We start from the raw sequence: 15129 nt of genomic DNA, 5'->3' as shown, positions 1-15129 counted from the left end.
CCTCAAGGTGTATCTGAATTGCAATGATATCATTTGGGCATTCAAATTCTTTTCTTTTCTTATTTTTCAACGAAACGTGTAAATACGCAGCCAAAGCTAAAGAGCTAGTAAGTAAAGCACGTCTCTGGATATTTTCATGTTTCGTTTGTTTGTTTGTTTGTTTGTGTAACTATTGATTTATTTCAAGAGGACCTCTGTGCGTCACGGCAGCGGAGCGCAGCGTTGACACAGTAACTTCGCGTCGCGGTCACGTGGTACAATAAGACCGTCCCCGTGAACTCGAGTAACCTTGAGAAAAGGCTGACAAAGTGACGGGGGGGGGAGGTGAGGGAGTGGCAACGCGGAGGACAATAAATTTAGATGCAGTTCAGAATGACCGTATGTTTTGGTCATTTATGACCCAAATTTCTCTGGCAATCCTGTGGCTACACCGAGAGCCATTACAGCTTCCATCCTGCTAATCTGAAGAACCTACAGGCTGAGCTGTGAACGCCACGCAAGTCGTTTTGGTCTGGACTGGCTGTGAAGACCTTTACTTGACTCTTCTGTCTGTGAAATTCATTAATCAAAATTTCATCCAGTAACTATATTGATTTAAAAAAAAAACATTTTGTGGCACCCTTAATACCTCATGCCCAGTTTTGAGTGCAACAACAGGTGGATTTATCTGATTATTTAATATTTAAAGCACATCATATGTCATATCTAGTAATTAAAACTCCCTAAAGCATCTCCAGCAGGGCCAAGATGTTTACTGTTTTACTGTTTTACTGTGTTGCTGTCATGCGACTGACCTTAAATGGGTCACTTGTCAGGATGTTTAGTCTGTCAGTTACGGCAGTGCCACCCTCCAGCTTCCTGCTCTTCTTCTTTTACTTCTGTGATTCCACTGCAGAGAAAACAAACAGGATAATAGGCAAAGAGTGATCCTGTCTACTGAGACAAGCGGTCAAGCTGTTCATTGATGAAGGAGAACGGCAAAACAGATATACAAGCAGGGGGAATTACAAAATTACAAACCGGAAATGTCTTTTAATCTCTGTGTAGTTTGTAAATCTTAACTAATTTACCTGTGATCTGCAAATAGACATCAGGAGAGTGAATGTGAGAAGTTTTAAGTGAGGATCTCGAAGGCACTGAAATTCTTACTTAGTTTATTTATTTTGCAAGTTGATCAAAGTACATACAAGAGAGAAAAATGCTCTGTATGTAAGACATTAAACTGTAAAAATCTGAAATGTTATCATATTACCTGAGATATGGGTGATTGGGGTGAAGGTCAGGGGTCAAAAGGGATATGGAAATAACTTTCCATATCCCTCTTCTGACAGGATGGTAATAAATTGTGGGTTCCTTGTATTTTATGGTCATATTCTTACATAAGACGTGGCTTAGTCTTTGTCTGGTAAAAAACTTGTATAATTTATGGGCAAGTGAAAGAAATGTGTGTGTGTGTGTGTGTGTGTGTGTGTGTGTGTGTTTGTGTGTGTGTGTGTGTGTGTGTGTGTGTGTGTGTGTGTGTGTGTGTGTGTGTGTGTGTGTGTGTGTGTGTGTGTGTGTGTGTGTGTGTGTGTGTGTGTGTGTATGTGTGTGTCATAATGAAATTATCATCAAAATGAGGTCCTGGAGACACCTACTGTAGTGGGAACTAGCACAGAGGCAGTTTCGAGTACTCTGGCAGGTGTTTATACTGTATGTCCGTCTGTCCGTCTATCTGTCTGTCTGTCTCTGATCAGATTTTATCACCAATACCGTCACAACTGTGCAAGATACAGTCACGAAACTTTACAGGTGTGTATTTGAGATCAAACTGAAGGCCGAGTGCAAAGATGGGTGTAGTCTGATAAAGGGATGGTCTCTAGTTTAACCTATGCGCATTTTTGATGTATAATTTTGTGTTTGAAAATTTTTGGTTGGATAACATGAAGAATGGCTTAAATCTCACACCTCAATGGTATCACCCCTTATATTTTATAATACAACAAGACTAAGAACCTGCAGCTACGCTGGCAGCTCCTTTCAGGCCGTATTTAGCCACAGTGGTGCTTTGAGGTTAATGCTAATGTCGGCATTCTAACATGAGCACAATGACAATGCTAACACGTTCACCATCTTAGATTAGCATGTTGACATGTCAACATTTGCTAATTAGCACTAAAAACAAAGCACAGCCTAGGTTGATGGGAATGTTATTAGTTTTGCAGGTTTTTGGTCATAAAAGCCAAAGAACTGGACAAATAAACATTTTGACCCGGTGACGACACCAGTTGAGAATTTAAAGGGTCACCGAAGTTATTTCAGTTTATCCCAAGGGGGGACATGAATGTCTTTACCAGATTTTATGGCAATTCATTAAAAAGTTGGTGAGACATTTCACCTAAAACCATTAACCATTAACAACCTCATCGTGGCACCACAGGAAACATCAGAGGATCACCAAAGTCATTAGGCTTTATCCTCTGGGGACCAGGAATGTCTGTACAAAATTTAACGCCAGTACATCACACAGTTGTTAAGATATTTCCCAACGTGGGCCAAAATGGTGAGCTGACTGACCAGCGGAATAAAAATATAAAAAATTGGAGCTTACTAAACGGTGATGTTACAAAACTGATGCTTATACCTGTAAATAGAAGTTTGCAGTCTATAAGTCTATAAGCCATAAAAACAGGAAGTGAAGAAAATTTGAGAAAACAATTAATACTCATGACTGGAAGAGTGAGAGGTCTTTAAAGATGTGTGGATGAGTGGCATAATAAAATTAGCTAAGAGGATAAAACAGATTTCGAATCGTGTTAATGGGGACAAATAACTTGCAAAACTATCTATGTTAAAACCAGTACAAGGCAAGAGATGGTGGCGGGACTATAAAAGGAATGGGAATTTATAGATTGTATTTTAATCAGCAAAAACCCATCTGTCTGTCTGTGTTTAGTTTCTTTATCCTGCCATATCTTTAAGATGTTTTACTGAAGATAAGATACAGACACCCAATGCATAACAACAGGTTGACTCAGAGACATTTTCCCAGGAACGGTAACGTCTTTAGTGCCGTCCTGTTAATTATTATCCATGTTTTCATACCAACTCAGAGAACTAACTTAATTCCTTCTAATACACCAACCAAATGGGATACTTTTACACAGTGTAACCTCAGTCTAATTTAAGGCTACTTACTCCGCAACATTTATCTGACAGATTTAGTTGTTAGTAACTTTTCAGATTCAAATTTTTCATAAAACACATACGATAAATTTATAAAACATAATACACAATGCAATATTAAATCAGTGGTTCCGAACCTTTTTGGCTCATGACCCATTGTTATTATTATCTCTGAGGGTTTTGAGTTGTGAGCAGTTCCATCAAATTGTGATTTACCATCTTAGATGGTTTCATTTAAACTGTTTTAAACCCAAAGAGGTGAAACTTTTCAATATTTCACAAAAAAAGCAAAGATAAGAGAGAAATATGAAAAGTGTATCCAAATTTATGTAGCAGAACTTTGTTTTTTCCTTGTTCCTCTCCCAATAGTCATCTCACAGCCCAACAGATCTGTTGTGTGACACTTTGAAGTTAGGGAGCACTGGACTAAACTACATTACTGAACATTACAACCTGACCAGCTAGAACAGTAAAATTTTGCTCACACATCAATGCTTCAGCATTACTAATGTAATTTTTTATAATTTATCAGTCACACGTGTAGATTTTCCGCAATTTTTTTTTTTTTTTTTACTTTTAAAATGTTAAGAAAATTTAGTTTATAAAACTTTTTAACTTTTACTTAAGCAGGATTGTAAATTTAAAACTTAGCATAATTACTTATTTTCAGTGAACAATTTCAGTACTTTTCCCCCCACTGTCTTAGAAATCTAAAATTCCAACTCAAGTGTAACATCTCAGACAAAAATAGTCTGCTTTTGATGAACTTGCAAAGGATGGTGCAATGTGTTACTGTGTTGTGGCTTTCACAAACAGTACACTTGTTTGACTGATGGGAGTGCTACATTTTAAAGCCACAGGAAACATTGCACCAGGCGAAACTTAAGGAGGTTATGCAATTCATGTCTGATTCGCCTGAGGGCTGGGTTCTATGTCGTTCATGGAAAGCTAATATTTTGTTTAACTTGTTGCAGTCACATATTTTAAGCACCCTGTCGCCTCATTTGTTTATCTTGCCTTCACCTTGTCTGTAATTTGTTTTGAGCTATGCATTTGAAACTTATCATAGGGTATATATTAACATATGCTTCCCAGTAATTCATTCCAATTAACTGCTACCATAACTTAGAGAGTCTATTAATCAGTGCAGAACAGGTCAGCTTAGCATGCAGCATTGTAAAGTGTGGCTACGGGCAAGCAATATAAATCAACATATACTGAGAAGAGATGCGGCAGGTGGAGTGTTTGATGTGGCAAATGTTTCTTGTCTGTTCTCTGTGAGAAAAAAAGGGCCATTTAATCTGAAAACAGCCACTTAAGCAGGCAACACCACTTGCACCTCACAGCCAGCAGTGTAAAAGGAAATGTGAGGCAATGACAGCTCAACAAAAAAACAGATAATAAAAATAAAAATAAAATAACCAGGGGGGTTTGAATTAAAAACATACACACAAAACAAACCTCAACAGCTGATGCTAAGGCTTGCAGCCAGGATCCAGAGATGTAAAAACGAAGTGGAAACTTTTGTGCTACAACACCGGTGTTACATGGCCATTATATGTGAAACAAATGTGTCATGACTGAACAAAATTTTGCCCATATACACTAACATTCAAATCAAATGGGGTACAATATGTAATCTGAAAAAAGGAGATCTTCTCCTTTACACCCCCCACGCCCCCCACACTACCCCACCTTCCCACAGTACAGGAGCTTGCATTGTAATTGCAGGTTAACTAGCAAGGGCTTTGACTTTATCCAGTGTCAGTGAGCAGTCAAAGCAGATGGTCCAGGAGGAGATTGGATGCTCAAGCAGCTTGCCTCATGCCAAAGCCTCAAATTACTGTCTTATCTTTGCAGGTGGCCTAAATAATTAGCATCACTATATGCTCAGGGTGTGAAAATTTGTAAAGGAATTTGTCACTGTGGGTTTGAAAACACCTTAGAGGCAGCTTAGCCAGGACGGTGCGAAGTAAATGATCACTGCTGTTAGACTAGGGTATATTCCAGGTTTAGGTGAAATAATAAATAAAGCAGATTTAGGTTGAAACTGGGAAATTGTGAGGAGGCTTGTTATCTGTCACCGTGCAGTTAAAGAGGACAGGCATAGACGGATTACTGAACGGGCCTTCCGGGTACGGGCTCAGGGACCTGAGGGGTCAGGGGGTCAGGGGCCCCTGGACCAGAACCTATGAAATGACCGTTAATAGTTCCTGTCTGAAAGACAATCAAACGACTACAAGGGGACACCAAACAAGTAAAAAAAAAAGAGGCAAAACCACCACAAAGAGATACGAAATGAGAAAAAAGGGATGCAAAACTACAATTCGACAAAACAAGCATGACTCGACAAGAGGTGACTTTAGTTAATTGGAATGAACATCACTTGTGTCTCTCTAATTCTGTGGGTTTTTCGTACATACAGAGGGCGTTGGGTGGCTTTTACGTATATGTGCCTAGGGGCCCATTGTCTCATAATCTGTCCATGAGAATAGTTCGTTTACAGATCTAAGTGATTTAAAATGTATAAAGTAAAAAGTATGCCACTGAGGTTGCTGGATATTGTTAAAGACATAAATATATGAATAAAAATTAAAGATCTATTTCCAATCATTTACATGATACACCTGCATTGCTACAAACCCCCTATATTACAGTGATTTCAAAACCTTTTGGGTTATGTTCCTTAAAATGAAGTGATGTATACACGTGATGTGTCAAATTGTTTTGTTTGAATATTCTCAAAGATCTGAAAGGTTGAAACTATCCAGTCCTTTGCAAGAGAACGTGAGTTACTGGAGAAAAGTCAAAAAATGGACACAGTTTTGTTCAGAAGAAACGTGTTTTTTTATTCTCTCCTATCCGATGAATTATCCTGTGACACCTTGTGACCTCCAGATCGGGAACCATAGATAGCACACAAAAAAGTAAGTGTCTTTTAAAAAATATATATATATATATATATATTGCAATGATCCTGATCTGATAACTCACTAAATGCGTGTAAACCAACTCCTACACAGTTACATCTGTTCAGCCTCAGCCACTGCATTCCTATAACTCACATTTTTCTGTTACACTGTGATCATCCATCAGCGGGGAGCGTTAAGTGCTCAAACAAACAACAAGAACAAAAAGAACAAAAAAACAAAACAAAAACGACGACCAGATCGGAAAATCGGGATGATTTTCCCCTGCAAATCCAGATTTCCGTGCTGACAGGGAAACCCCGCCGACTAACTGCCGGTGAAAACTCCGCAGGAAAACTCCCTGCTATTCCCTCGCCACGCGAGAGGCGCGCGCGCGCTGGCGCGCTCGCGCCCGGCAGCCATCGGCCTTGCAGCACCGGCGGCCGAGACGACACAGCAGCAGCGGGGTTTCCCAGATTCCCAAGAAGGGAGAGCGGATGCGTTCGCTCCCATGCTGTTACATGATATGGCCTCCCGGAGTCGTTAGGCGCTGTAAACCGGCAGAATGTGGAAAAACCAACCGAACACAAAAATGTATATCGCAATGAAAATCAAATGAAAATATAATGAAATCTTTGAATATAGACCACGTCCTGTCATTTTTCGGCATTGCTTTGTTTCTGTGCGTCTCATGAGCTCTTGGCGAGTTCTCGGCACAGACATGAGCGATCATCTCTGTAATACGGTCTGCATCCTGTCATATTGATGCTAAACGGCTGCTGCTTCCGCGTACTTCACCGCCGCCCCGTTTTTCCCGCCCTGCCTTTATAGCCTCAGAGCATCACGCTGCATTGCCCAAAGCCAAACAGACTGAAGTCACTACATCATTTACTGTAAATGCCCGACTTCTCCGCTGGGTTGCTGTTTATACTAAAGGGCTGGTCCCTTGCGCATGTTTATCATGCCAGGCTGCAGAGTGAACTTTGGCTTCTGGAGGATGAATCCGCCGGAGCGTGTGCAGGGGTATTACTACAGTTTACATGCATTTTCTTAGTATTCTTAGCATTTTATATTTTCTTCGTGTAAATATCATAGTAAAGCAAAACTCGCAATATGTGACGTTCCCTGCAAATATTTAATCTTTTGCAATAAGCAGTCCGCACTGCAGCATGCTATGTATGTATATATATATATATATACACGCATATACATATATGCGTGTATATATATATATATATATGCATACATATATATACATATATATACATACATATGTGTGTGTGTATGTGTGTCACACGAGAATGAGAATATATATATATATATATATATATATATATATATATATGTGTGTGTGTGTGTGTGTGTATATATGTGTGTATATATATAAATATATATATATATGCATACATATATATACATATATACATACATATGTGTGTGTGTGTGTGTGTATGTGTGCATATATATATATGTATGTATACACACACATATATATACCTATATATATATATATATGTGTGTGTGTATATATATATATGCATATGCATACATATATATACATATATATAAATACATATGTGTGTGTGTGTGTGTGTGTGTATGTGTGCATATATATATATATATATATATATATATATGCATATGCATACACATATACATATATATACATACATATGTGTGTGGGTGTACGTGTGTCACACGAGAATGACAGACGAGTCAGGTCCTTCAAGTATGAGGGTATGTTCAGTCTACGTGCATGAAGCCATTGTCATCAGCCCCTGCTCTTATTAACTTCCTTCTTGCAATCAACAGCGTGATTTCTCGGAAACTGATCTAGCCCTCTGAGGCAGGGTCAGCAGCGCATGCGCTGACACACTAAAAAAAAAAACCATGCATCTTAACTTAATCAATATATCCAATGCTTTAGTGAGTCTTTAAATCACAGGGGGGGCATCAGTTGTTTACAGTGCAAGGCACTTCGGTTGAAAAATGCTGATTTAAGAGTAATTATTGTGTTGTTAACTGCAGTGATATGCTTTTTTTCTACCTCCATTCACAATATGTACACTCCGTTAAAAAAAAAAAAGAAAAAAAAAAAGTCATGTCATGAATGATTTTGTAGTGGAAGACAACTGGAAAGCTGTAATCATATAAAGAATATATTTTTAAAATGCTCTATGAAAAACTGAATTGGGAATCGACTTGAGACTTTGTTTTCGCTGTGGACATTTTTTACAGTGTGCCCGCTTCCTTGCCCAGTCGGGGAAAACCCGACACAGTGTATATAAGCTCAGGAACCGTGCAGCTCCCAGTCAGTGTTCACTTCTGGTCAAGAGAGGTCTCTCGGAGTGGAAAACACACAGAAGTTTGTCTGGAACAAACGTAATCCAAGCGGCCTGTTTTTGTGCATTTTCTTCTTACGGATCATAGAACAAGCAAAGCCTGTAAGTGATTTGATATTAATCCACTACTTCTAATTGCACGGAATGCCTCATATTTGAATATTTCTATTGCGTTTTGAAGATAATTGCTGAAAATCTTGACTAGATGCACGGAATATCCCTAAAGGTCTCATGCAGTGATGCGTTAAATTTTCCGGATGGTACGGCTTGTGTCATTTAAGTCTTAGCTACGGACAGAAGTTGATTAAAGGACGGATGAAGTGACTTTTTTACAACGTGTGTACTGTATTGCACGCAGCTTTGCAGGCGGGGGGCGTTGTGAGCTCTCTCCTCGCACAAGGGGATCTTTTGGCGCACGTCTCCAAATGCCTCCTGCCTGCACGAAATCAAGTTGCACGAAGACTTATTTTAAACTTTTGGACTTCAAAAATGAGTCCACTTACATTTGAACCCACCCCCCGATACATTGAGATCAAATGTTTTTTTTTTAATCTACTGTGATCTTCACAAGTGACGCTGACGCCTACGCGAAAACGCCCCCGTTGCTCTCCTGCGTGCCCTGGACTTGAACTCTTCTCACCCTCCTGCTTGGCCAGCAGGCAGCAGTAAATCTCAGCTGAGGCAGATGTGGGAGTTTATTTGCTCCAACTACTGTAAATCGCACGCATCGTTACTCATTCATCTAAAGACTCTCCTCTGTTTTAGGGAAACATGCCTGTGTCAAGAATGAGGATGAGGCCGTGGCTGGAGAAGATGATCGAGTCCAATTCCATCACGGGTCTGACATGGGTGGACAAGGTGAGGAGCTTATTGATTCTGGTTTGAAGCACCAGTTTGGATGAATTTTGGTGTTTTACAGGGGGAAGAAAAGTAAAGGAAGTGATGTATTAGGCAGTCAAACGGTCGGGAAAACATTTGGATACTGTGGCAGCCCTTTAAACTAAACACCCCCTGGCAATACAAACAGGTGAAAGTAGACACCGGGATTTCGTTGTCACCCAGGTTTGCTCTCTATCTCCCAAATATCACAGATATCACAAATATCTGCAAGTGGGAAATGAGACAAACATGTGAGAGAAATTAAAAACCTCCTCCTCACATGTCATACTGTGGTTCAAAAAGAGAAAAGAAGAAACCTTGTTTGGTGTGGTTTTGTTTTTCACCTTTGGCTACTGCGACTTTGCCGTGCAAATAACATTTTTTACACAATTTAAAGCCATGCAATAGAAAAGTGTTAAAAGCGGCCTACGAGTTAGATGCTCAGTCTGACTGGCAGCCTCTTGCAATATTTGAAAATTTGTGCACATGTTTTAATCTATTCTATGTTGAATCTGTGACCACCCTCGTCCCAACTCATTATGTCCTTTTGTATTTTCCAGGACAAGACCACGTTCACAATTCCCTGGAAGCATGCCGCGCGACATGGCTGGGAGCTGGACAAGGATGCATGTCTGTTCAAAAAATGGGCGATCCACACAGGTGAGCAAGTGTGAATACACACACACCGACTGCAAATAGGAGAGCAGAAAATAATTCCTAGTTTTGGACGAGAACGATATGAAACTGAATAAAATTCGTCCTGCAGGGAAATATGTCGAGGGCCAGATGTGTGACCCAAAGACGTGGAAAGCCAACTTCCGCTGTGCAATGAACTCACTGCCTGACATTGAAGAGGTGAAAGACAAGAGCGTCAACAAAGGCCACGAAGCCATGCGGGTCTTCAGGATGCTGCCCGCCTACCCAAAATCTAGAGGTGAGAAAACTGACAGGAAGTGAGCAAGCATTTTCTTAAGTACATAAATTAGCGCTGGTGTGCGGCGTCTGCTTGCTGCTGCTCTTTTTTCTTTGTCTGTTTTACACATGAAGTCAGTCAGTTTGTTCTACAATCACACTGTGAGCTGTTTGAGAAGTCAAATGACCAAAATGTTTTTCCTCCGTCTGCACAGATAAACAAAGCAAAGCAAAGGAAACAAAGACAAAGAAGAAGGTAAATACTGTAGTTATTGTACTGTATATGTAGTGACACTTATTTTTATATAGTCAAAGGCCTACTCTAATTATACCACTCTCAGAATGATGTAGATAATGTAATAGTATTATCAAATGATTTTACTGTAATGGTATTGGTGCAGTAGCTAAAAATACACCTGTACATTTCTTTCTTTTTTTCATTTCTATCACGGGAATTTCCTAAATCTCACTGAATTTGGCTTTTATTTGCCTCTGCAGAGCCGAGAGGTCAAGATGGAGGAAGACACGGACTACAGTGATGCTCAGTCTCCCTTGGATGTGTCAGTGCAGGAAGAGACTTTGACCACTCAGGAAAACACAGTCGACAGCACAGTGCACACAGAGCAGCTAGGTGAGAAATAAAGCTGGGAGTAGTTGAAGAATAAACTTGATAGCGCTGTAATTTCCTGTGGCGGTCGAAACTGTGAAATTAGTAGATGAATACGTAAACACATACGGCTCTGTCCTGTTGCCATACACATTTTAGAGGATACAGATGAAATGTTCTTAATGTTAATGCGTAGTGAGGGCTGCCTTGAATTTGCCACTGACAACGGGAGCAAGTGTATTTGATGCTATCGTTTGCCATCTTTGCAGATTTCACATCTGTGGCTCCATGTGAAGTTCCTGAATGGTCTTCGGCAGTTGAGATTGGGCCTGACAGCTTCTCAAACTTCTACCACAGATTTGAAGTTTCACCGGAGCACAGCATCGGTAAGACAACAACACATATGTCATACCTGCTAATAAATGGTTTAGGATTAGCCTAAGCGAAGTGAAGTACATTCAGACAGACAGATCAACATCACAGTGCCGTACTCATGTCCCCTCCCTTTTCTTTCCTTCTCTTTTCGATGTGATCTTCCAGATTACGACTGTAATGACGACATTATTGAGGTAAGCATGGATTTTGTCTCCTGATCTTAATAGCATGCATTTTTCATTGACAGGAATACCCATGTTTGTCTTATTCTGCCCTTTTTGGCTTGTGTAATAACACCCCAAAACTATAAGATTGATTGTCAAAGACTGGTGTGAGAAAACTGAAATTGGGCACTTGTGCAAAACATAGCTGTACTCAGTCCAGTGTTGCTATTTCAGATTTGCCAGCAACTGGAGAGAGACTCACACTGGATGAATAGCGGTTTAGATGGCACAGGGTTCCTGAACAATGAACCATGCACCAGTCCAGGGAGCCAGTGGAGTGATTCTTCCTCAGGTAAATGTTGATGGGTCAGATGGACAACTGTCTCTAAATCCATCTGCAAAGTAATTCCTTAAGATTGTGACATCAAGTTCATATGGCATCTAAATGATGGCCGCCCATCTGCTGCTTGAACATAACACTCCATGCTCAATTTAGGAGTTTTAAAGTGTAAAGATGTAGATGTAAATGTGTGTTTATACAAGAGTTTGTTTACCTAAAACACACTTGTTAGTCAGTGTCACTCACTCAGCCGACAAAATTAAGTACATATGGTTAGGTATGGGAAAGGGATTTATTGAAGTCGTCTTTTGAACGTTTAGTCCTTCAGGTTAGACCACATCTCCTGTGGGCTACTGGCAGCTCAAGTTTGCATTCTTCTTCAGCATTCTGACCTCGGATTTCCTCTGTTTGTTTTACAGTCGATGAACTAGATGAATTGCCACGGTACACAACTTTGGGCTCCGACTTCATAACTCCCACAGACAACCTCTGGAACTGCTTTCAGCTATAGACCCTCCCCAGCTCTGAGGGGCTCAGGACAGGACATTACAATGCTTTGAAACTTTGGACTTAAAAAGCTCTTCCTGCCCACTGTCTTCTCCCATCTTCTCAGTTGAATCATCATCCCTCCAGTGTGTGACAGGTGATGTCCGCACGTTAAGCTACACCCCTCCAATCCCCCAACCCCCAGCCCAGCAGGCGCCGTGTGTTTGACACTCAGTACCAGTTTGGACAGTTTTCTTCATTGCTCTGCCTTTATGTGAATTTATGAAGAAAAGATGTGAAGTGCACTGCTGATACAGGACATGCTGTCCTTTATCTATGTTTTTGTCTGTTTTTTTGTCTGTTTTTTTGCCTGGTGTTAAGTTTTGTGGGATGATAGGACAGAGATCTGCCCTATTATTGCTCAGGCAGGGCACTTACATGATCATACCCAGCTATGAATACATATGAGGAAGCGAGTACTTAACCTCAAAATGCAAATAGCCACGCATTCAGTGCACTTAACATTTGACAGACGGTTAATATAATACGTCAAATAATTATCACATAAAGTCTTTTTTTTCCGTTATATGTACAAGTGAATTTTAGTTAAAAAGGTTAGTGAATAAGACATTTTGTCAAACTATCTTCTCAATCAAACCCCTCCACTTCTGGTAAAAGATCCACTTCATAATCTTATCTTTTTGTAAATAGTTGTTTTTTCTGTGTGTTTTTATAAAATAAAAAATCTATTGTAAAAATGTGGATGAATATGACTCCTTATTATTAACACAAAGGGGTTTAAGTTTATGTGTGCAGAGATGGAGGACATTAAGTGCTGTGCTGTAATGAAATGAATGACTTTGACCACTGACCCAACCAGCAAATGTTCCTTCAGAGGCAAATTAAAGGTCTCATTGCAAAAGTCAAATGACCTTGGTCCAGATCAGCACAATATACGGCACAGGATTATTTTAATAATCATTAAATCCTAAAACAGAGTCTTAAAAAGCTCAAAAAAGCATTTAAATCACATATCTCTCATTCATATTTTATTGTTAACAATGTAGCATACAGGTTAAACTGTATTCAACATTTTGTCCAATTTTTAGAAGAAACCATTACTACTAATTAAAACAGGGTTTGCCACAAAAGAGTAGGTTATTACCTAATTAAAAAGAATATAAATTGTTCTGTATATGGGCCTTTGCTGATTAACCTGTGGTGTTTGTTTTATTATTAAATAGATATAAAGCAAGTTCTTTCATAATTTATTCATATTTTTTCTTGTTCCCTTATAATCCCCATAGATTTGGGGGAAATAGTGTCGTTGCACAACATACACTCAGCGAGCACTTTATTAGGAACACCATACTAATACTGGGTAGGGTCTCAAAACAGCCTCAGTTCTTCATGGCCTGGATTCCACAAGATGTTGGAATCATTCCTTTGAGATTCTGCTCCATGTTGACATGATTGCATCACATCATTTCCGCAGATTTGTCAGATGCACATTCATGCTACCAATCTCCCGTTCTACCACAACCCAGGTTTTTCCAGTCCTCAACTGTCAGTTTTGGTGAGCCTGTTCCCACTGCGGCCTCAGATATCTGGTCTTGGCTGACAGGAGTTGAACTAGATGTGGTGTTCTGCTGTTGTAGCCCATCTGCCTCACGGTTTGACGTGTTGCGTATGAAAATCCCAGGAGATCAGCAGTTTCAGAAACACTCAAACCAGCCTGACTGGCACCAACAATCATGCCATGGTCAAAGTCACCGAGATCACATTCTTTCCCCATTCTGATGTTTGATGTGAACATTATGTGAAGCGTCTGACCTTAATCTGCTTTTATGCACTGCTCCGCTGACACACGATTGAATGATTTGATGACTGCAAGAATAAGCAGGGGCACAGGTGTTTCTAATAAAGTGCTCGGTGAGTGTACTGTAATCCTGCATGTTGACTTTACTCACAATAGGCATAATTCAGCACGAATAACAATAAATAGCATGAAGAAAGGCAACGGGTGTGAGGATTTACGCCCAGATCTGCTGCCCAGGTGTTTGCTGATGATTGTAAGTCATGTTATTAGACATGTCAATCCACTTTCAAAGATTAAAATTTGATGATAACCAGAGGCTGAAGGCTTTTCATGCCGTTCAAACAAACTAATAATTTACAAGCTTGGGTTAAGTGTTGTGTGGGACATGTAGATACACTTTACAGTATATCATGTGACTTCATATGAGGCAAGTAAAGCCTTTTGAGAGGCAACCACACATTTCATTTAATTTTTCAGATTAAAGGCAGAAGCTTTTGATTCAGTTTTTATGTATTTTTGAATTATTAAGGACTTGAACGTCCTTGTTTCAAGATGGCGGCACTCTAGTGGCAGCCTGTTGCAGTAACCCCAGCTAACATTGTTGTGTTTTGTACTTTTGTGTTTAATTCATTATCTTCAAACACTATATTTGCTTGGCCTTCTCACCCTAAAGGCTCATTTATGCCCCCTTTATGTACGAAAACAGATACGTCCATTTCAAACGATTCAACCATCACTGCCCACGTACTTCCATGTGTACGCTATGTTGGCATGGATTTTAAGCAATACATCTACCAGTGGGCAGGTCAGAGTCAAATGATTCTGACAACCAAAAACATAGTTACAGTGGAGGAGGTCGTAATAATGTACCCTTTGGTCTCTGTGGCCGGGCGAAGTAACACCATTTACATGTTGACCAACTCGCATAACCTCTCCTCAAAAACGTCCGCCATTTGTAAAATTTCTTCGTGGTGTCCTATGGTCATTTCTCGCTTTAACCATTAGCTACACTGACCCCACAATTTCCGGTGGTGCTGCTCCGTTTTGCCCATATTCGTAAGTTTTCAGAAAACGAGCACAAATACAGATGTGATGAACGCAGGGTAGGTACAGAAGAGCTGTAGCGGGACC

The 15129-nt window shown here is 40.0% G+C and overlaps 1 protein-coding gene across 2 annotated transcripts; it reads left to right on the top strand.

Moving 5' to 3' along the window:
* Positions 1-8400: 8400 nt before the first annotated feature.
* Positions 8401-13392, top strand: irf1b (interferon regulatory factor 1b). Of its 2 annotated transcripts, XM_040151286.1 has the most exons (10): positions 8401-8518; positions 9182-9274; positions 9856-9955; positions 10062-10229; positions 10423-10463; positions 10706-10838; positions 11084-11200; positions 11355-11383; positions 11588-11705; positions 12113-13392. In XM_040151286.1, exons 2-10 carry the CDS (start codon positions 9188-9190, stop codon positions 12202-12204), a joined length of 885 nt encoding a protein of 294 aa, XP_040007220.1. In that variant the 5' UTR covers positions 8401-8518; positions 9182-9187; the 3' UTR covers positions 12205-13392. The 2 variants fall into 2 exon arrangements, with proteins under 2 accessions (XP_040007220.1, XP_040007221.1); XM_040151287.1 differs by lacking the exon at positions 11588-11705.
* Positions 13393-15129: the final 1737 nt, after the last annotated feature.

Source organism: Xiphias gladius, chromosome 17 (genome assembly GCF_016859285.1).
Source record: "Xiphias gladius isolate SHS-SW01 ecotype Sanya breed wild chromosome 17, ASM1685928v1, whole genome shotgun sequence".
Lineage (NCBI taxonomy): Eukaryota > Metazoa > Chordata > Actinopteri > Istiophoriformes > Xiphiidae > Xiphias > Xiphias gladius.
This window is presented reverse-complemented; position numbering and strand designations above follow the sequence as displayed.

Excerpts from the sequence above, each read along its gene's own strand:
- irf1b (XM_040151286.1), top strand. The coding sequence starts at position 9,188 with ATGCCTGTGTCAAGAATGAGGATGAGGCCGTGGCTGGAGAAGATGATC. Across the intron at positions 10,230-10,422 it reads CGCCTACCCAAAATCTAGAG|ATAAACAAAGCAAAGCAAAG; the intron begins GTGAGAAAACTG and ends CCGTCTGCACAG. Across the intron at positions 10,839-11,083 it reads AGTGCACACAGAGCAGCTAG|ATTTCACATCTGTGGCTCCA; the intron begins GTGAGAAATAAA and ends CCATCTTTGCAG.